Source organism: Mixophyes fleayi, chromosome 2 (assembly GCF_038048845.1).
Source record: "Mixophyes fleayi isolate aMixFle1 chromosome 2, aMixFle1.hap1, whole genome shotgun sequence".
NCBI classification, from domain to species: Eukaryota; Metazoa; Chordata; class Amphibia; order Anura; family Limnodynastidae; genus Mixophyes; species Mixophyes fleayi.
This window is the reverse complement of record NC_134403.1, coordinates 192,695,926-192,720,034: the sequence shown is the minus strand read 5'-3', so window position 1 is coordinate 192,720,034 and position 24,109 is coordinate 192,695,926. Positions and strand designations below refer to the sequence as shown.

Below are 24,109 nucleotides of genomic sequence, written 5' to 3'. Positions count from 1 at the left end.
TGCTGTAAGGTAGGAGTGCTAACCACTTAGCCACTGTTTGCCTGCGCTTGATCATGATTTCCAATGCTGGGAAAAAAACAAAAAATGGATCTGTACTAAATAGTAAGACCTGCAAACAAAATACCATCATAGAAACTAGGTAAAGTCCAATTACAATAATGTTTGTAGACTTTCATCCTTTAATAATTACATTCAACAAATACAAGTGGAAAACATAAAATATAGGGTTAAAATACCTTTAAAAATATATTCTATCTGACTAAAATTTGGGATTGCAGTTCGAAAACTGTCTGGTTGTTCTCAGAATTGTATCAGAAAAGGCAAGCTGCTCTTTTCAGTTACATGCTGATTAACACAGACTGTGAGAATAAAACCCCTCTAGATGCTGTTGTGAGGGGCTGATGATATAACAACACCTAGATCTGACAGTAGTTAGCTGCTGTACTGAAATATTTTGGACCCTTCAGATAGGCTTCCTATGGTTGGGATTATTATCAACTGTTTTTCCAATTTTGATTACAGTTAGCTCAAAGTTGCTATTATTTGGAGATTGGAATTTCCACTTACTGTTAAATCAATTTCTTATCAAGTGTGTCATCATAGGCACACTTGATAAAATGTTTCTTTCCCAAATGTGCATAAATGACAGCTATAAAATTTGTCCAACAAATTCTTTTTTGGGGAGATAAAATACTGGGATGTTGGCAGTACAGACACTGACTCCACTATGAACACTGTGCCTATGCTTATGACATTTTTCAGTGGGTGGATGTGCAACCTCCTGTAGGTACATTACCTAAGGCAGGACAAAAAAAGTTACTCCCCTGCTGTAAAGGCATCTATACTGCAAGAAGTGCAATTTAGGAAAGCCATGAGAAGAAGCCTTAGTAAGTGCACTAAACTTATGGACCTCTAGCGAAATAAGCTACATATATCTGAAAGTGAAGATGCCAAGGGCAAATACATAAGATCACAGGAAGTTTGAAATACTCGAAACACCTTTAAAATGTGATGTTAAACAAAGTTTAAAGTGTTATAAAACATTTTGCCTCCTCCGATCTGAAATTAAAATGCCTGGTTGTCAGCTGCAAGATCTGAGATGTAAGTGTTCTATTATGTGTCAGCATATCTGGTCATATTAGTAAGCTCCATAGAGGATTCATGGATATGTTGATGAGTGCTCCAAAGGTACAGTGAATGTCACACGCATATTTCTTTATCGATCTTCCGAACGTTTTCCTATAGAAGAGTGATTGAAGAAAACAGAGTTGCCAGATGTGACCATAGGTGCTCGCTCCGGCCATACCCAGACACACCCTAATACACAGCCGGTTTCCGCACCGCAGCTGCTGCGCATGTCCGATCCCTGCAGCTCATCCGATTCCCGCGGAACTGACCACGCCAAGACTGGACTCTGTTGCTGACTGCAGAGGTGAGCTCAGTCATGTCTACATATGTTCTTTTTAATACATGTGTTTAAACTTAAGGTCACGTGTCAGTGTGTATAAATTAAATCGGCGACTCTACTGGGTGACATAATAGGAAGTGAGGGCACTAATATGTGGCATAATATAATTTGGGGGCACTGTTATGTGGCATAGTATGAACTGGGGGCATTACTGTATGGCATAGTATGATATGGGGCACATTTAGGCACCCCTCCCCTAGGAGAGACATAACCTTCTGACTGTGAACTGTGACGCAGCGTATGCCTCTCTAAGGGGCATATTTAACAAAGAATGATAACGCACTATCGTGCACTTACCATAAAAAAAACGTCCCTATGTGTCCCCCGCATATTTAAGAAAGTGTGCATCGCAATATCTGCTGCTTTGCATTGCTTTTCATTTTTGGGAGTAGTCACCATTCTACAGTATGGTGACTGCTCCCGGCCGCAATCTAACAAGTTCCGAAAAAACATTTTTTTCGGAAACTCGTCTTGATAATGTACACCATCTTTTTTTATCATAAATGAAAAATGTCAGTACTGTCAGCTCTGCTCCGAAGAGCAGAGCTGGACAGCGCATGTGTGGAGGGATCACATGATCCCTCCCTGTCACTCACCGCTTTCTCGTTGCAGAGACAGAGCGAGATATTTGTGCGCATGTGCAGTTATTCGGACTGCACATGCTGTAAGAAGAGAAGTGAAGAAGACGAGGGGGAGATCTGTGGACATCGCGTTCCGAAGAGGCGGGTAAGTATGATTTTTTTTAGCACAGAAACAGCAGTTAATCGGAACTGCTGTTTCTGTGCTGGGTTGTACATAAATTTGAGAAATAGTTCAATCCTTATCATTGCGATAAGGATTGAAAACTATTTTTCACTTTATGTGAATATTGATATATGTGCCCCTAAGTCTCTCAGGGTGCACACCCTAATGAAATGTGCTGCGCATGCCTATATAGAAGGGCTTAACATTGGTAATGATGGCTAAATAGAAAGCATGTATACACCTGGTGCGACAGGTGAATATTGACAGATGTCATCATCATCATCACCGTTTATTTATATAGCGCCACTAATTCCGCAGCGCTGTGTTATAAAAAGTAAATGCCTGTTGACTGTTGTATGTACTTTCCACACAATTGTAGTGTCATACAGTGAAAGAATAAAACATTTTTACAGGACAAACAAAATTAATAATTTTACCTACTAAAGAAGCGCAAATGCATGCAAAGATACTAGACACTAAGGACCTGAGTCATTTAGGTATGCATACTGAGCGCATTGTGATTTTATTTTAAGATGCACGTAAGTTGGCACTGCATACTCCCAAAGTCAACTAGGAAAGGATATCAAGATACGTGTGTGTGGGGACTATGGGTGTAGGTGTACTCTGCTCTACTAGACCAGGCACTGCAGGATACATACAATACCTATGGTGGAATATAAAATCTCAATGAACAAAAAAAAAAAATGCAATTCATTTTTACCTGTTAATAATATAGTAATTTATGATTATACATGGAAATTATAAAAATGTTTTTGTTTTTTTTCTTGAAAAATATTTATTAGGCTGTTCTTAATTTGTACTGTACATAACCACTTCTGCGTGCTTCTTAGTGTGATTTGGATGTTGCTGCACGGGAGCACTCTTACTGTATATTGCCTACGTACATCCACCCATTCCCCACCCTGTTCCCTCCCTGAAATCGTAGGCTGTAGTATATGACGTTTGCGCTGGAAGCTGACTTGGATGTAGGTGCGTTCTGTTGCATATTATCCGGTTCTGAGCATGCGCAGGGGATTTTTGCTGACAATATGCACAAAACCGGCAGATATGTTCCTTAACAACTCAGGCCCTAAAATGCCAAGTTTCTATAACTGCTGCAAAGAGAGAGCAGGGAACGAAAAAATTTGTTGACTTGAAATTGAGAGCACAAACTGACCCTCTTGGAGTAAAATCTCATAAATCCTAGGGGGCATTGGAATCACTACATGATTTGCTAAGATTTATTTGTAGACAAATGTGAAATGTTTAGCAGTGAAAGTTGAGTTGCCTGAAATCACACATTACCTGTTTTTCCTTGATGAAATTAGCTTTTTCCACCAGTGAATATTAAGTGTATCAGTTTATCTTGTCCAATGACGCAAGAGCAGCAAAAGGATATAAGTCTGTTTTGAAAGTAGTGTCTCTATGTGCTCTGCATATATTAATGTAGTAAGTCGATGCAGGATGTACGACATCCAACTGCATTACATACAGAAACAACACAGTCATCTTGATTGTATCATCTCAACGGCAAGAGTGGTAAGGCACCACAGTGATGAAGTGCCTCCTAGCATCAGAATTCAGTACTATAAGTCAGTTTAGATGCCATTACTGCCAACCCAAGATTTGCTGCAGATTCAGCAAAGCTCTATCGAAAAAAAGTTCAAAAGCATTTATCTGTGTGAGCCTGGTACAGTGCAGTGGCCTTGGTAGGACCGCCTTTTTGGAGGAAGAGGTATGGCACAGCTCAGGGGGCTTACCACATGTGAGAATCTTCAGTAAGTATGAGTTACCATTTGAAACTGTGCCTCTTAAATTTGTGATATGACTTATTGAGATTGTTAATAATGAGTGGAAGCAGTGAGTGTCTGCAGGCCTGCTGACTCATAAAGTAAACCAAACTCTGACATAGTTCAGAAAGGAAGCAGGCAAGGACAAAATACTCAAGTAACTAGTGATCAGGTCCTCTTGACAAATAGGTTTGCATGTGAGCAGAAATCTAGTAAAATTTACCGAGCTAAAAAGTAAGATGGACACGTCTCCCAAACCTAAGGGCAGAGCTTGAGGTGGGGAGGTATGTGCTGGTATGAAAACAGGTAAAAAATGTCCCTCAAGACTTAGGCATAAGTTCTAGATTTCTAAAATTCTGAAGTAGATTTTGTTTCTACTAACACATGTTCAAAGTGGAAGCCACAGTGGCTCTAGAGTGCAATAAATGTCATCAGTACAATGGATAGAGCTTGGTGATACAACCTGCTCATGACTGTCCAATGTGTGATAGAAGGGAATCTTCACTATTCTCATAACGAATAAACATTGAACATAAAGCTGGTGCCCGCAATACAGTCAATAAGGAAGTAATTTCTATCACTCTTAATGTCGTAGATACAGAATGAGACTTCCCCGTTTTCTTTATTTCTGGCAGTAGTATAAGTTCATGCATGGAATTTATTTGTTGTGTGTACTGTGCCATTTATTTCCTATAACTTGGGCGTGGGAGATGAATCGCATCTACCATTCTTCCCCCAAGTTGATTTCAGAAATGTCAGATGTGTGGCATGGGTTGGGACGCTTGTTCCAATAATTAAAATTGTCGTTAATTGCTCTTTTGCTAAAATACAAGTTGATGCAAAATAAAAATGTACATAAATATGCCCTGTCAATAGAAAGTACAATATTTTTTTGGATTGTATGTACATTTGTCTAACAAACCCTTGAAAATTATTTTTACTGACAAATTAATAAAGAAATTTGCAACAAGCCTTTAATCCAGCCTACCCCAGTCTGCTAGCTCTTGCTGGGAGGTGCCTGGGCCATCTCAGCTTAAAATTCTGTCCAGGACTGAAATTTTCTGACTAGCTATGGCCACAGTTGTTGTGTCAACCCCCTATAGCCACCAAGAAAGCCACCCCGAGCCCCCAGGTGCATTCAAGAAATTGTTGTTTTTACATTTAGCTGTCCCTCCTGTGATACATTGGAGCCAATATCACTATGCTGAGACCTCTCTGCACAGACTTGAATCAAATGTCCATGCAGCTTATTTCCCTATCACAATCCTCCACTTGGATAGCTTCCCTAGGCATCCCCTCTCATTGTATACTACCTTTTACCTCCTCATTGTATACTACCCATACCTCCTTATTCCCTCTAATAACGCCCGGTGGTCAGCTACCAGCCAACACTCCACTTCATCTATTTGTTAAAAGGTGTTCTTGATATTGCCTTGTCTATATCCCATTTGGTGAGTAAATGTCTTGCCACCCCTAGGTGATTTCCATATCATATTTTTCCCTCTCTTTCCCTCCCCACCCTTACTCCTCATTGGGGAGTTGGAAGTCTTTGGGATCACAGCCCGTCTGTGGGGCTGGTTCTACTTTGCTGTAAATACCTTTGACCTCTGTGAGCTTGAACTTTATTTCTCTAAATGTTAATGGGCATAAAATTCCCAAGAACAGCATGATAACTGTCCCCATATCAACAAATTGAAGGCTGACCTGGTCTGGTGTTTGGAGCCCCCGCCTTCCTTGTGGATGGACTACAGTTATATAGTTGTGCCCTGTGATCGCTAGTTGTCCCAGCATGCCTGCATGCCCACCAACCCTTTCCTTCCTTACTTACCTTACCCTCTCCCAAGACATTGCACCATTTTTACAATCAAAATATTATGCCGATGTGCTGAAACTTACTCTTCATTTACCTTATGGAAATATTACTTGGCAAGCTGAGATGCTGTAATTTTTTCTTGATTATTGGTGATTCATGCTTTGTAAAATTGTCTCAATTAAAAAATTAAAACAATGTATAGATAGATATTTTACATACACTTTAATTAGATTAATATAAAAAGTATAAAAAGGTAAAAATATATATAATCTATAAAAATATAGCACCGAATAACTATATTTGGACCCAAAACCATTGCTGTGGTTAATTTAATGTACTGTATATTACTTTATTTGTACTGATCCTTATTTTTTTCTTACTGTCAGCAAAAACATTCTCTAACAATTAATATAGAGTTGGCAATCTAAACTCATGCACCCTAGGGGCTAGATTTACTAAACTGTGGGTTTGGAAAAGTGGAGATGTTGCCTATAGCAACCAATCAGATTCAAGCTTTAATTTATTTAGTGCATTCTACAAAATGACAGCTAGAATCTGATTGGTTGCTATAAGCAACATCTCCACTTTTTCAAACCCACAGCTTAGTAAATATACCCCTCAGTGTGGATTTCAATAAACTAAAACCTACCACACACATGGCAATTTCATCCTGAGTGTTGGGTTAGATTAGATCTGCATAATTCATATTCAAATTCAATTGAGCATGTGCAAAAATCTAGAAAATGACCTACATGAGCATTTATGTGCAGTCATTTGCCAACCAGACTGCATGGTGCACTTTGGGATCCCACATATCCAGATCTGTTCAATTTGGTCCTCCACGTGTGATGAAAAATTGGCCACAAATATGGTCCTTCAGCAATTGGGTTGAATGACCACAACACTGCATATTATAAATGCACACCAAGAAAAATTAGTTTCTCAAATACAATACCTGAATAATATATAATATAACAATAGGCTGACTAGACTGCAGTCTAGGGCACATGGTTTTTGGGGCATGAGCTGTGAGAGCCTACCTGCTTTTCCACAGAAGGGCCTGGCCGCGGTCATCTGTGGCCAGTGCGCAAAGTGGGGGTGCTTGCTGATGCAGTGCTAAATTGGGAGGGGATTCTAACGCCCCACATACACTTAAAGGTGGATTCTGGTTGCCCAGAAACCTGCCTCCCCAATACTTGAATGAATCGCATTTGGTCAGAGGCGTCCTCCCCAATGGCTTGGAAGGAAGAAGCTGCTCGCATCGCATGAGCTGAGCGGAGTCTGGGCTGCACTGAGTTGAATGTCATTTTCCCACGCCTGGCAAATTCCCTTCCAGCGCGTCTTTGAGGTGGTGATTGTAACAAGGGGACTACTGAAGGTAGATAACAAGAGTGTCTGGGTGCTGCCGTAGAGGAGCAGATATGTTTACATTTATTCTAAAGAGAGAGAGGATAAAAGTAACAGATCATAGTTAAGGACAAATAAAATTAGTAAGAAAGTACTAAAGTTGCACTTACATTTCAGGTTTATTCCATTTAAATTTTTCAGGTTATATCACCATTATATTTACGTTGATGACTCCCACAGACTTAGGATGACATAGGTAAAAATTGTACGTTAGTTGGCAAAAAGGTAATAGGCTCGCATGTAAATAGAGATAAAGTGGTATATTAATTAAACTGCGGGTTTGAAAAAGTGGAGATGTTGCCTATAGCAACCAATCAGATTCTAGTTATCATTTATTTAGTATATTCTACAAAATGACAGCTAGAATCTGATTGGTTGCTATAGGCAACATCTCCACTGTTTCAAACCCGCAGTTTAGAAAATATATCACAAAGTATCCTCCTAGACACATGGCTAAAATAGTCTCATGTAGATCACATTCCCCATGCACCATAATTGTTTCTCAATTAAACATCAGTGACATGATCACAAGTGTTTCCTGCATGAATTAGATGATCTGATGGGCTAGCAAGTGTCCCAAGTGTCAGAACATGTGTTTATATGCTGTAATAAATGTGACCTATGGTACTATGTGTTATCAACATAATATCCCCCAAAAAGTTTAAAAAAATACAAAGAAGTGATCAGCCCCTGTACTGCCATTTTTTACTGGTGTGCAAATACCATTGATTACTTTATAACCCAAGACTGTACAGTTTTAGGGAAGTGGTGCAATAGTGGAAAATATATATATTTTTTATTTATTTACTAAAGCAACTTAGGCAAACAGTTGAAAAGAAGAGATTGTCCTACCTTTCTTAATATCTGCAGCCCTACTGATAAGAATGGTACTTCATTTGAATGCATTGAGTTTTCACTCTTTTCACTGTTTTATTTTATATTTGAGCTGACGTAGAGAGATGCACTTTGCAGAGCTCTGTGAGCGACCTATAATCTAGCGCAGCGGTTCCCAAACTGCCCCGGTGATCACACGGATGCTGTGGCCAGGGCTGGTGGGGTAGGCAGAGCAGAGGGGGGGAGGGCGCCAAATGCTCCCTTCTTTCTGCCACCACCCGTTTGTTTGCCAACCAAGAAAAAAAAACCCAGTTACAGCCCCAGGTGCCCTCCTGTCCCCTCCCCTCCTCCCTGCTCCATTCTCACTTGTGTCGTCGTCACACCCAACATTTTCAGTGAAGAGCAGGGCAGTGTGGAGCCTGAGGATAGAAGACCGAGGAGAACACAGAAGACAGAAGAAAGAAGGGTAAGTAAAAGGTAAGACAAGGGGCACAGAGCGAAAAAGACATGGGGTACATGGTGAAATAGACAAGGGCAATGGGTGAAATTGTGAAGGGGCACAGAGTGAAATAGACAAGGGGCACAGATTGAATAGATAAGGGGCACAGGGTAAATAGACAAGGAGCACAGAGAAAATAGACAAGGGGCACAGAGTGAATAGACAAGGGGCACAGAGTGAATAAACAAGGGGCACAGGGTGAAATAGACAAGGGGCACAGAGTGAAATAGACAAGGAGCACAGGGTGAAATTGAGAAGGGGCACAGTGTGATATTGAGAAGGCGCACAGAGTGAAATTGAAAAGGGTGATATTGAGAAGGGACACAGTGAAATTGAGAAGGGGCACAGTGTGGTATTGTTAAAGGGCAGATTGTGATATCGGGAAGGGGAACATTGTGAAGGGGCACATGTGATATTGTGAAGTGGTGCAGTGTTATGTAGTGAATGTACGCAGTGAAAAAGGAAGGAAGTTGTCCGCACAGGGTTGGGATATACCTCATTCTCATATCACAGACAATATTAAGATGAGGGGGTGCTATTTCCATTTAAACAGTATAAGAAGGGAAAACAAGAGGAAAGCTATGGACCATTGGAGCACTCCTATCCATCTATTTATATTAAAATTCGTTGTTTTCGGGTAAATACCTTTATTAGTACTATTAAGTAAAAAACATATCTCTATAAATGATGATCAAGTCCTCATTCATTTAGAAGCGAAATATTAAAATAACAAAATAAGTGAATTAAACATAAATCAGTGAAAATTTTTTAAAATATTTTTTGTTTCAACCACGCAAAAGATGACCAGCAGAGAGCATAAAAGTATTCATGGGCCAAATAGGATGTAGCTTTTATTGACCCCTTATAGTACAGAGGTCTCAGTTGTGGTATAACTTATATTGACCCCTTATAGTACAGAGGTCTATAATGTCTCAAGTAGAGAATCAGCAAAGTCTATTGTAATGTAAATAAGATAAATATCATGGGTTTATAGTATTATACACCTATTAAAGAAGATATTGAGGGACATAATACCCTCTCTACGCCAAGGTGACAGATATCATATTATCTACTTGAAAAGAAAATATATTGTGGTGTCTATAAATTACCACCTAAAATCATAGAGATCTCAAAACACTACATAGTAGAATGTGAGACTGTAATTTCCTATCTGTAATATGATGGTTATAAAAGATCTAGTAATCCTATATCAATTTGCCATCATTTCACCCATGTAGTGGTAGTACTGTATGATCTCCAGAAAGATAATGTACTTTTTAGAATCCTCTCCCAGAGTCTGATAGACACTATCTCTGATTCTAATTATATAGATGTTAAATACTGTTTTCAGTGTCAAAGAGTATAAAGGATATGTTCCTACCACCCTTACCCTGTACTGGAAACAAAGATATGCCCATTAAATCAAAGACAAAGAGGTGATGCTGCTTAAAATTGTATAAATATAAGCACATATTATGAAAAAACGCAAACGGTAACAATATAAACCAGTGTGAGCCAGAACTTGACTTGTTTTTAAAAGGTACTGCTTATGGCCCAATTGCTTTTGCATACGATATGCAACAGTGTGAAATAGCTCTGCGCATGCCCAGAAATGGACATTACGCTAATGAATAAAATGTCATGCAATTCATTTCAGCACGCACCTGAGAGTTACGGCTGTCTATGACTTGAGAGGCGGAATGGGGAAGGGAAGGGCTAGACTAATGTAGGCAATGTACAGGAAGGACGTTCCAACCCAGATGTGGCTGATTCAAGTCCTGTGTTCATTGGAAGTACGCTTGTTTTCAGCCATATCTTTTGCACTGACTACAAGTCAGGTGTTAAAGGCTACTGATAGTGATGGCTGACATGGCATAGGCTTTGAATTAAAACAGAAAAACTTATACCACAAAAATATAATATAAAAATGCATTGTATGTACAGTATGCATTGATAGTTTCTTTATTTATGTAATTAATATAAAAAATTATATATTTTTTTTATTTTTATAAATGATTATACTGTTAACAGTTATTTAAATTTTGATAAAATAAAAGTTTTATGCATTCTGATGTGAACATTTATTGTTTTTTTTAATGGATGTGTGTATACTGAAGTCCTACTTACGGCAAGTACTGTTTAGGCAGAACTAAGATTTAGGTTACGTGCTCTTTTAAACATGCAACATAGGTGTATGTTCTGTTCGGACATGAATCAAGCCCTTAGTGTTGTTGCTGTTAGTGAGTGGTAAGGGGATTGGGGTTTCAGGATCTATCAAAAGATATATAGGTCACTAGAATTATGTATGTGTTACATTTAACATAAGATGCTCTCTATATTGGTTATAAAGATTATTTGTATTGCATAGAGTTTGCTAGAATATAAAAGGTTTATGTCTGATATCTTGACCTCCTTTACCTTCTTACTCTTAGTTAACTATCACCTTAAATAACAACACGAGACCTGAGCGTGGCAAAATTAAATGATTTATTTAAATGTGGTAGAGAATAAATCAGTCAGTCGGACATCTGCCAGGTAAAACCCAACTGTCCCAGCATTAGCCATTGGTACCTCATCATCTGGGGAACAGTCAATCACACGCTGGGCGCACATATCTACCTTGACGGGACACCTCGTCCCAATTTTACAGAACCCGTCCATCCTCTGGGCTAGACGGAAAGCAACTACAGGGCAACCCACAAGGGTGGTACCTGTACCGAGACTATAGCCGATTCACTCAAAGAGAGGCGGGTTCATCATGCCCAATACCGTAAATGTGCGCCCAAACCACTGGCCGTCGACTGTACTGCATTTTCCGGCCACTCTCCATCCAGGGACACGAACAGCCATGTCAGCTGCCAGTAACTGAGCCCCATCCTGAACAGCATCCAGTCGTTTTCTCGTACTCTCAAGAACCAACAACCAGGGAGGGCGGGTGGGCAACGTCCAGATCTGAAGAGACTGAATAACTCTCCGCCCATCCCACTGATAGCCTCTGCCCCCCTCTCCTATGACACCAGATGGGCGGACTCCCAATAGTTAACTATCAATCTCCAGAGGATAATTCCAGTTAAAGATACAGCAATGCTTTAAATTCCCTTCGGTCTTATCCAGCCCTCAGTTTTTATTCTTTGTTTATTGGTTACTAAGATGCTCTCTGCATGGTATAGCGATCAATGGAATGCTCTCTAATGTATAGCGCTGTTTATATTACATAGCACTATACAGAAAATGCTCTCTGTAGTGTGTAGCGGTCACTAGAATGTTCTCTGTATTGTATATTTCTTATTTTCATGTTACCTGTATTGTATAATGGTCACTGCTCTCTAGTGTATAGATATCACTAGGATGCTTGCTGTGTTGTATATTATTGATTAGAATGTTCTCTGCATTTAATACCAGGCAGAAGGTACTGTGTTGTAGTTGTTTATAATTCTTTATATCTCATGAAAAGGAACAGGACTACTAATAAAGGTCAACCTATGCTCAACCAGATCAAATGCAAAAATGTTGCCATTCTGATGTCAATGTGCATTCCTATTTTTCCAAATGGCATGGCCTGGTCAAAAGGAAGAACTTAGTAGAAATAAACACAGTGCGCTTAAACACAATTCTGTTTCAACACCTATCTAGGTGTAAAGGTAAAAAAGTACTTGGTATTGTCCGTAACTGGTGTTCTTTCATAAACAGCACACACACAAACAGTGTCAGCACTAGCAGTCACTAGTCTGCGCGTCCTCCCCTTCAACAGCCCGGTCTCCACGGTTCAATAAATTCCTAAAGTATCAAACAGATGGGGGCAGACATTCTCTGACTGCTTTTACCCCTCTTTATAAAGAGACTGCACATGGCTAGTACACCAAATATAATCTGCTTGCCATTTGATAGCCCTTATCACCTGAAGTACATGGGTAGAATCTTTTAAATATGATTTCAAATCTACAACATACTTTTTTAGAAAATGATCTATAAACTCAGAAAGATGTGCAGTAAGAGACTCAATCCCCAACACTATCGGACGTTCGGGGGATTCAACTGCTTATGTATCATTGGCAAGTAATAGAATGTAGCCGTTCTTGGTTGCTGACTTTTTTTTTTTTTTAATTAAATCCAGTATTTTTATTGGAATTTTTCAAGATACAAACATACCAAACAACAATAAGAAAAGAAAAATAATCGCATACACATCAGAATTAAATGACGCAATTTACAAGATTTCAGTAAAGCATAATAACAGTATATTTGCTATACTCATTGAGGATCATACATCATAAATGCTCATACAAAGGTATGTTACACATGCAGGGTTTACCATATGGACTTTATGGATATTTATTATAAGAATTGCGGGAGCCATACATTTAAGTACTCGGAGCATCTGAACTAGATGACACAGGATAGAATGGAGACTCTAACCATCTGTACCATATATTCTCAAATTTCTTCAGAGCCTGTCTGCTAGTATAGACAAATCTCTCGTGCCTTATGGTGGTATTAACCAGTGTCTTCCAATTTTTAACCGTGGGATTCGTCGGTGCCAACCACAGCCTCGCTATACAGACCTTAGCCAACATCAATAACTGTGAAATGTACATTTTTGTCACTTTATTAACTTTACCCTTCAAACGGAGCACAAAGAGACAAGTGGGCGGTGAACGAAGAGGCACTTCAATTCCAGTAATCCGGATACATCGCCTAACTCTGCGCCAGAATATTTGTATACATGGACACTCCCATAGAAGGTGCCAAAAGTTAGCATTCACCGAATTGCATTTCGGGCAGTTAGGGGTAACATCCGGATGAAATTTTGCCAGTCTAATAGGGGTAAAGTAAGCCCTGTGTAGGATAAACACCTGTATTTGTTGAAATTGTAATGACGAAGTATAACCGTTAGTACTGTCTGTAACCATTCCCCACTCCTTGTCTGATAAAGAGCCAATATCTATTTCCCACTGATTCCTCAAACCATTCAAATCATCGGTGCTGACTTTTTGGTCCATCTGGTGCGTGTATATTCTGTTTTTAATAAAATCTTTTTACTTGGATAATGCACTATGGAAGAGCCCCCATCTGTTTGATACTTTACAAATGGAAGAACTGTTTGTGTTTTCTCTGCTAACTTTGCAAATGAAAGTGATAGATAACACACTCATACACATGCACTCAACAGCAGAATGAGGCAGCCAGTTCATCATTTACTCAGCTGCGCATTACAGAAAAGGTCATGCAAATATAAATTATATTAACTTCAACTGGCCAAATGTATGCACATTTTAGTTGGACACAGAGGTATGCATAGTGACAAGTTAATTTCAGTGCATATTTAATTGCATATTGTTTTCTGTCGCTGAATGTCGTAATAGATCTCATACTTTTGCAATGTTCCAATATCTATGCTTATCACCCCCACATTTTACTAGCAAATTGTCATGGTAAAATCACAGCAATTTGTGCTAATTCTTGTGAACAGTGATGCAGAACTTGTAGTTTACCCAGTTCTTAATTTAATGTGAAGTAGTCACAGATGGTTTCTGTAGGTTTTGGAAGAAGAGATGAAGCAATTATATTCAGAGATGAATTTAATTCCTAATACAATCATAGGCCATATTTTCTTTCCCTGGCAAGCGGGCATGATATCTGTATGATTTATTTATTGTTTCTATCTGTCTTCTAGAATAAATTTGAAGTTAAAGTCTGATTTGATTGAACTTATAGAATACCTGCACCCCCTGACCATTATCTACTGAATTGTTACAGTGCAGAATAAGGCACAGTGCCTCAAGGAAGTATGTAGATAATACCCCCAACATTAGCTACAGTCCAAACTGGGGCATAGGTTGTATCATATTCCCCAGGGCCATGCCTGACACTTCTGACGCACACCAGCCACTGCCCATTAAAAAGATCTTTGTATTGGTGAGCAGGACATACCTCCTAAACATGGTGAGCAAACCTCCCCAACTTCCTGGCAGTATGGACAAAGGTACCAATTGGCAGCATGTTCTCCTCAAAATGGGACTTTCCTGCACAGTTTGGAGTATGCTTTATTGATGCTCTCCTTTCTGTTGAAAAAGAGCTTTGTAGTCTGTATAAAAAGTAACTGTTTACTCAGTGGTCCTAAAACCATTTGCTCAGGATCCAATTATGGTGTCTGTTATAATTGTTTAGCCATCCCCGGCAGTTCTTCTGTGTTTACAAAGCTATTTTGTAGGTTATTGTATGCATGTACACCGGCTGATTTGGGGTTACTACTTACTTCTGACCATTAATAACGAGTATACACTGCTCACCACACAATAAGGGTTACATAGCTAAATAACTTTTTCTTAAAAAGTATGTAGGATCTATCAGCATTCAGTGGTAGCCAAGTGGGACATGAAGATCGTAATACCAATAATTCCCTAATAATTCTTGTGGCTCTGCCGGAAGCAATTTGCGTCCACATGTTATGTTTTTTTCTTTTTTTACCATACGGGCTACATCAGGAACAAATATTTCCTTTGGATTTCGGTGTGTAATAAAAAGGCAAATAAGGGGTTTGCAGGCATTTTTATTTTAATAAAAATGTTTTAAAAATATTGTCTGCATTTATGTTTCTCTTATATACTTTTGTTGAACTAACTGTTCCAGCGGGCTCTGGCTGCCGGGCATACTAACACTTTTCACAAGGTTCAGCATGGGCATGCTGGCAATTGTAGTTTTGCAAGTGCCAGCATTCCAAAGCAGTCAATGGCTGCCAGGGCTTGTTTAGACTTACAGTACCACAATAGTATTTAATCTTTTTTTTTTTACTAATAACTATTACCAAGGGAATCTAGAAAGAACCCCAGTACTATTCAGCACCGACTGTTTGCCCTGGAGGGGCACTAGTTTTTCATGGCCAAGATTCCCCTAGGAGCTTCAGCCACTATTGATAAACGGCTGGAGCTGGTTCACATTATGATGGGAGCACCCAACGCTGTGGGTTTCTTTGTTATGGTGTGATCACCCCAGTCTGACAAAGCCTGCTGCTGGTTACCTCTTTTGCTCCATGCTCGTTGACCCCCTAGTCAACGAGCAGGTTATAGTGCTGGTACAGATTAGTCATTTGGGGGGTTGGGGACCTTATTTAAAAAAAAACAAAAAAACTTTATTTTATTTTTAACAGTAAAGATGCTGATGACAGCATATATACTTACAGCCAGCCTTCAGTAACAAGTCCTCGGGGAGCAGAGATATGGTCTAGTTAGACTTGTACTGAACTTCATGTCAATGCCTCGTACCACTTTTTCAGGCACAAGAGGCCTTAAGTACAAGTTATGTTAAACTCTAAATTCAGGTGTCGCAAACAGATTCAAATTCACTGATGAAGAAAAAGAATTTCCCTGTAACAAATTTGGCATTTCTTCATTGCATAAAAATGTATTTGTGAACAAACTAGTACAGCATCACTGGAAATAACCAGCAGAGGAAGTGGTTTAGCAATATTTTGTAAAAAAGTGCTTAGGTTTTGCTGTCACATTATGTTTTTAATTTCATCTAGACTAATTGGTGATGTCTGACTCCACAATACATTTGGCTGATATTAATGTATATGTCAGAGTAATGCTGGTGTGTTGTAGCAACATAAAGAGGAGAAATGGAGGTTACCATCTAATAGATCCACAAGACACCTTTTTTCTACTTAATTTTAAAGCCTAAATATATGTCAAGATGATGAGAATCATTGAGGATAAAGTGTGAGATGCTTGAAAGAGTTTCTTTTTGCATATGTCAGAATGAAATCACTTTCAAAGCTATGGGAGATTTGCATACACTGCTCTGTAGGATTTACCTTTCAAAGCTCTGCTCCCGAGAGATAGGAAGAGAGAGAGAGGATTGTTCTAATTTCAAAACCTTATCAAGGACAAGGGCATACAGTGGGAAACAAGGACACCCCGCTGAATTTCCCTGGCTAATTAATTCCAGCCTTGTTAAATTCCCCTATTATTGGTGTTTAAGCATATGCTGCTTTAATTGTGAAAATAGATTGGAATTTATTCTGTAAAGGTTGTTAAAGGTCTGTTACTTATAGCTGAAGTTGTATATTGGTGAATAATGTGATAAAAGGGAACAACTGAAGGATGTCACTAAACCTAGTTACTTGCAGTATGTTGGGTCTCAGCTTGAGCCAGTGAGTGCCAGACCCAGAACTAAAGTTTTTACCCCTCTTGGCCACTTGCAAAATGTGTCAAGGATCATCATCTCTTTATATAGCGCCACTAATTCCGCAGCGTTGTACAGAGAACTCATTCACATCAGTCCCTGCCCCATTGAAGCTTACAATGTAAGTTCCCTAACATACACACACACAGACAGAGAGAGACTAAGGGCAATTTAATAGCAGCCAATTAACCTATCAGTATGTTTTACGAGTGAGGGAGGAAACCGGAGCACCTGGAGTAAACCCACACAAACATGGGGAGAACATACAAACTCCACATATATAAGGCATGATTGGGAATCAAACTCATAACCCCAGTGCTGTGTGGCAGAAGTGCTAACCACTAAGCCACCGTGCTGCCTGCAGATAAGGATTCATCTCTCTGACCTCTACCAGATCATATCTGTATTAAAGGAATATATGTGAGCCACCCAAGTCTGCGCACGTGCATTCCGGCTAGCTGGGTCACACATGTGCATATTCCTTGAACTGGCAAAATGGTAAGTTATCCCTTACTGCTTTGGGCCAGTATCACTAAGGCATTTGAGTATTGCTCAGTTGCCCTGGCGATATTTTAATGATAGATTGTGTCAATAAGTGATTTTCTATCTCTGTGATAAACAGCTTTTTTTTTTTAATAAAAAAACACTAGTGATTTATATCTGTATGATGTATGTTACATATAATACTGCCTAGTGGGTAATTTTCTCTAGAATTCATATACAAATTTTGGCAACTGTCCAGTAGAGCATTTGGATGACAGCCTTGGTGTCTAAAGTAAGAGCTTGTTCTTATATTAGATGTTCCAGCAACACATGGCTTATCCTGATGGACGTGAAATTATAAATAAAAAGATTATCAGCTCAGAGAGGTGATGGTTACTGGATTATGACTGTGCGGGCAGTGATCTTGATAACTCTGACCCCAGCTCTTGCACTAAAATAATTGCACTTAAAATAAATCACATAAATGAGATTTCACTGATCAAAGAATATTTTCTTGCAAGGCCTAGGTCCACAGGCCTAGATCTGAACTTGTTGCACTAAGCTTGTAGTACTACAATTTACAGCCTGCCCATACACATAATGACAGCATGGCCATACTGGGACCTGTTGTGCACAACGTATATTTTTTCTTTATAAATAAATAAATCAATTTTATACTATTAACTGCGCCCACTGCACCAGAGCTGTTGGAAGAGGGCTGGTTACGCCTGGGGGTGGTGGGGTTACCGCTTTGCTATTGTGCCTCCAGCCCTTGCTAGCAAAACCTAGTGTTGGTACTAGTAAATTCAGGTGGACTCCATGCTTTTTGGCAGCACTGGTGCTCATTAAACTGTAGGTGAGGCCTACTGGTTTTTTTTTAATATCTATTTAGTGGCCTTATGCTTAAAGTGTATCTGAGTCTTTATATTTAAAAATACTTGCTGCTCATAATCCTAAGTAATTTGCGGGATGCAGTTTACTCTTGCACTGTAATCGTAAATTGCGTCCAACTTACGAAGTGGGGTCGGCATCCTTAGACTGGGTGTGTGGCATTTGGCTGTGACATAAGTTAGCTATGATGTCACACTTCTACCATAACACTGACATGGAGCAGCAGCAGCTAAAAGCTGCTGGCTACCTCCCCTTTATGTTGGGGCAACGCAGGGGCATTAAAAACACTGGATGAGTTAGATTATGTCACTCATTCAGTATTTTAGGCTTCCCCTAAAAATTGGAGCACTAGGCAACCACCTAGGTTCACCTAATGGTTCCATTGGCCCTAAGCTCATATAATTTAAATGTCTAACGTAATTTAGAAAATAGCTGTAGGCTGAGATAGTTTCATTCTATACAAACTTTTCAATAGCTGCTTTTCTTTATGCTTTATGTGAAAGTAAACCAGGCAATCAAAAGTGGCAAATGTACAAGGTCCTATGGACCCAGAACCATTAAGGCATTCTCAGACCTGAACTCTAGGGTCAGCTATAAACTTCAAAGCTCCATGGAACATACCAGAGAAGTATGACAAGCAAAGAAGGCTGAGTTAGCTTATGGAAAAATTCTAGAATGACTGTGGAAAATATCTGCCTGAGGTTTGAGTAGGGCTCTCTATCTTTCTGAAGAATTCTCTATCTAAGTTCCAGGTTCTAGGTGTCCTAGAAAAATCATGATTAAGTTTAGTTCCATGGGATAATGTTAAGAATGACCTCCATTTGTTATACCATAAGCTGGTATGCTAAAATATAGATATTTGAATAGATTTTCCATGAACATCTGGCAACATCCGTGGTGGGCTTTGCTAGGCAATCCCATCACAGGATATGAATTATCCAGCTGTTATCCAGCAAAATACTGAGCTGTGACAACAGAAATGGAATCATCTTTCTCTCAACAGTTCTTTGCTTGTGCTCACAGGTAGCTTTACATGTGCTTGTGGTGTGTTGCCTACATTGCATTCACTAGAATCAGGAGATCACTACGAAAAATGCAGTCAGTACGGGTTATACATTTCTCAAAAGCCCTATGAAGCAAAATCAGAACAAACTGCATTTAGGAGTCAAATGGATATTTTTGAAGCAAGTAGTCCAGATTATCCATCCACTATATATATATCCTTATATTGAAAATTTGGAAAGAGGAACTGTGTGTTTAAGTTATAAATGAGAAACTATATTTTGAAGATGTTCAGATAACGTGGTATATCAGGTTCTGGGCGCTAGAAGGTATAGCATGTATAGCAAAGTTGGTGGTTAATGTTATTTATTGCAACATAATGTATACAGTAAGTTTTCCGGCCGGAAACAAAATAAACTGACATTTGCACTTGGTAAACGATATGTGAAACAAGCAAAAAGCAAATAAAAACAAATGATGAAATTGAACCATATCAATCCATACACATCAATTGTCCACTGGGTATTGTAACCGTATTGTGGAATGTCCGATATGGCAATGTAAACAAATGCCCTTTTAACTTTGTTGATTAGTAGCAAATCAAAATGAGTCAGATGTCCCAAAAGAGTACTGACACTTGAATAATTGCACTAAGTGGACCTAGAGGCCATGTACATTGTGGCGATGGTGAAGGAATTGTCCAATATAAAGAGATTATCCCAAATAGTCTATAGAAAATCCAAGGTGACTTACTTGGTAACTCTTGATAGTAGATATCCGTTGGGCGGGGGTCCCTCCTACAGTGTGACGGCGTCTCCTGCCTCTGGTTTATATAGTGGTGCAGGACGCAGACACACAGCCTGCACGCTCTTAGTATTCCTCGCGGACAGCGGTTGCGTACTTAGTAGACTGGAGGTGGTGATCTAGCATGCTAGAATAAAGATGTTGAGCATTTGACAGTGCTGAATCAGTAGGTGGTAGTGTTATCAACCAACGCGTTTCGCTCGTGGCCAAAAGGCAGTGAGCTTCCTCAGGGATTGTTATGGTGGAACTGGTCTTTCTTCCAGTTTATATAAAGTCCGGATATTTTCAATTGGGCGGCAACAATTTCACTTAATTGGCCGGAGGCTCAGCTGGTAACAATGAAATATGAATGCCTGGTAATTGGATTGTGTTCAGACAATGAATGGCTGTCAGTTGTTTACAAAATAAAGTAAAATAAAGTAAAATACATAGCTGATAAAGAGTTGTCTGTTATTAACATGGTGTCTAGTACCATACATGCAATTGCCTTTGATAGTAAATGTTACTCCGAAAACAACGGATATGTTAAAAAACCACTTGCAGCCACTAGAACAATATACATTTCCGGGTAGTTCTAAATAATATAAAAAAATGAACAATGTGATGTACATCAGAATTGCATACTGTTTCACGCTGGGAATACAGTGTGAATCTGACTGTGAATGAACAGTGTATATGCTAATCCTGGGGCAATAAGCCCTGTATGGTGGCTGTACAACCCGATATGGGGGTGGATGGAAGAGCGGGATAAACGCAAGGTGGAAAAGGGGAAAAAGGGAGTCTTATGATTTCAAAAAATATCCCAAATCAAAATCTATATTAAGTCCCTTTGGAGTCAGGGTTTTTAGATAAAAAATCCACCTGGCTTCTTCCTTTGAAATAAGTGATACATAGTCTCCACCTCTCCAAGGTTTTGTGACTTTACAGATCCCTGTGTATTTTAGAGTGGTATGGTCGTGGTTATGGTATTTAAGAAAGTGGGCAGATACGGTGTGGTTCTCTGACTTGTTTTTTAAAATTTCGTATGTGCTCAGAGTGGACATGCAGTTTCCGAATGGTGCGTCCCACATACTGGAGGCCACAGGGGCACTCCAGTAAGTAGACCACACCTATGGTATCGCATGTTATCTTGGTTTTGATTTGAAAGGACTCCCCTGTGATGTGGGATCTAAAGGTGGTAATGGGTTTCATTCCCCTCTGATTGGTCATAGTGCAAGCCTGGCACCTATGGCAAAAATAGAAACCCCCACTATTCTCTTTGAGCCAGCTTTGTTTTTGTTCTCCCTTTGCGGTGGGGATGCAGCATTTCACTAACTTTGTATTGAGGGAGTCAGATTTCCGGTAAATGATCTTTGGGTGTTCTGGAAGAATGTACTTCAGATGGTCATCCATCTGCAATATGTGCCAATGTCTCCATACAATCTTTTCGAGTTCCTTATGATTGGAACTGTACTTGGTAATGAGTGCTGGTGGTAATGAGTCATCTGCATCTGTGGTGGACGTTTTGGATCGAAGGAGGGTCTCCCTATCTAACCCTTTGACTTCCTCAAATGCCACGTTAATGGTGTCCCTGTCATAGTTCCGTTCAAGGAATCTTTCTTTTAGAATTTTGGATTGATCCTCATATGACGTTAAGTTAGAACAATTCCGTCTAATGCGGGTGAACTGGCCTTTTGGTATGTTGGTAAGCCATCTTTTCAGGTGGCCACTCGTTGCTGGAATGTAAGAATTACAGTCCACCGGTTTGAGGAAAGTCTTGGTCTGAATATGATTGTCTGAGATGGCTATGTCTAGATCTAAGAACTCCACCCTAGTATCGCTGATCTGGGCAGTGAAACGAAGGTTGATGTAATTGTTGTTGAGATAACCAAGGAACTCTTGGAGCATGTCCATGGTTCCCGTCCATATACACAAGACGTCGTCTATGTATCTATGCCATCTCAAGATGTATGGACTATATGGGTTGTTGTGCCAGATAGTAATGTTTTCCCAATGAGCCATGAACAGGTTCGCGTAACTGGGCCCAAATTTCGCGCCCATAGCAGTTCCTCGAACCTGTTCATAGTAGCCTCCACTAAACCAAAAATAATTGTGGTGCAAGGTGAAATTGATGGCTTGCATGATGAATCTGCTCTGGGGGGATATCTGTCACTGTGGAAAGGATATGCTGTACATATTCACATCCTATCTTATGATCTATGATGGTGTACAGAGAGCATACATCGCATGTCATGAGTAGATACCCATCCTTCCAATCTATGTTTTGTAAAACCTGTAAGACATGTCTGGTGTCTTTAAGGTAACTTCTTTGATTGATCACTGCTGGTTGTAGGAAGGTGTCAATGTAGCTAGAGAGGTGTGTAGTGAGTGATTCTATGCCAGAAATGATCGGTCGGCCGAGTGGGGTTGGTGAGAGACTTGTGTATTTTAGGTAAACAGTAAATGACCGGCAACCTTGGGTGTTGATTTAGTAGATACTGATATTCTGATTTGGTAAGTATGCCCTTTTGTAATGCTCCGTTTAGAAGTGTGGTAAGTTCTTGTTGGTATTGCTGTGTTGGGTTCCCAGGCAGGGTTTTATACGTGGAGGTGTCTTTTAACTGAGTCTCTAATTCAGTAAGGTATGTAGTTCGGTCAAGGAGAGTTATACCACCCCCTTTATCAGCTGGTTTAATAACCATGCTTTTATTGCACTGAAGGTCCTTCAGAGCCTTCCTTTCTAGTTTGGTGATATTGTGTGAGTTAAACTTGGGTTTGATACTGAGCTTATCCAAGTCGCTCTCTACCAGTTTCTGGAAGGTTTCCAGATAGGGGCCTTTACAGTGCGTAGGGAAAAAGGTTGACTTATTTTTAAGTTTAGTGTGTTGGAACTCTTCAACATATTTGGGTGTGTCTATTGGCGGGGTGGGTTTGTATTTGGGAAAAAACTATGTAAGTCTCAAACTTATTAAGTGGCCTGTTGGGTCCGACCTTAGGCCTTTACTGAGGAGATCAGTTTCAGGTTTGGTAAGTTCTTCGCTGCTTAGATTGAAAATACCAGCAGTGCCTATTTCCATTTTGGTTTCAGTATTTATTTCTTTACTTTGGTTTTGGGCCTTGCTCCTTCTCTCTCTATGTCCCTTTGTTCCTCCCCTTGTTCCTCTTGAGACGGGGATCTTTCTTTTCTTTTTCTGATACTCACTGGGCTAATAGGTTTTTGAGTGGTGCCCTGGGCTAATGTTAAAAAATGATCAATCAATTCATCTGCACAAGGCTCTTCTGGTTCAGTGTTAACCTGATGTGAGTCAATGTGTTTGAGTTTGTCCAATAATGTGGACTGGTCCTGGGAGAGGAGATGGCGTGCTTCCTTAACACCTCTCTTATATCCCTCTTTCACATTCTCTTCGTGATTGGGTTTCGCTTTCCTAAGGGACTCTGTGGTGGGACCCCTGGTTGGTCCCAGATTCCGTTGGTCTAATGGTTGGTAAACCCTATCCGTGTCTATGTATCTGGGTGGATGCTTGATGAGTGGAGACTTATGTGATTGTGTGCGGTAAGGTTTCCTTATGAGCGTATGCAAACATTGTGTGTTCAGATTCCGTGGTTTGGATTTTTTCCCCTGCTGCAATGGATTGGGTAATGACTGCTGCAATGGATTGGGTAATGACACCCTGGTTCTTGGAGGGGTATGGTAACCTTGTTCTAGATCCTTGAGATCCCTCTGAAACTTTTTCTCCTTAATTTTAATTATGTCCTCCTCAATACTCAGTAATTTGCTGGTAGTGAGTCTCTCTAGGTTTGTTAAGTCCTCAAGATGTTCGATGGGTTTTAATTTCTCCCGTATGAGGTTCAATTCCTTATCTATTCATTGGAGAGAGGCGGTCCTATTGTTGATAATGAGGTTCATAAGTGAATAAGAACATGTATCTAATATGCTGTTCCATTGGTATAAGTACCGCCCTCCATGGCGATCTAGCGCCATATCACAAAGGGACACAGAAGGGGTAGCACGGTTCTTGGCAGTCTTTAGTGCATTTGGGCAGCGTCATAGGTAGAAAAGAAAGAGGATAGGTAGCAATGTTCTTCAAAGTCTCCAGTGACATTCGGGAGAGGTCCATTGCTCCATTGCTAATTGTCATTGATGAAATAGAAATAATAGGGCTGGCAGGCTTTGGCTTCTAAATCTGCAGTCCCATTGTACAGTGTTATAT

At 39.8% G+C, this 24,109-nt stretch overlaps 1 protein-coding gene across 4 annotated transcripts in view; it reads left to right on the top strand.

Annotated features, from left to right (window-relative positions):
* Positions 1-1,334: 1,334 nt before the first annotated feature.
* The window catches only part of SPOCD1 (SPOC domain containing 1), a 135,584-nt gene continuing 112,809 nt past the window's right edge, over positions 1,335-24,109 (top strand). For 3 of the 4 annotated variants that reach the window (XM_075195193.1, XM_075195191.1, XM_075195190.1), the window contains exon 1: positions 2,085-2,194. In XM_075195193.1, coding sequence (XP_075051294.1) covers positions 2,105-2,194 — 90 coding nt within the window. In that variant the 5' untranslated portion in view covers positions 2,085-2,104. Of the gene's footprint in view, positions 1,433-2,084; positions 2,195-24,109 lie in introns of those variants that run through there. The other variant, XM_075195192.1, reaches the window with a different exon arrangement.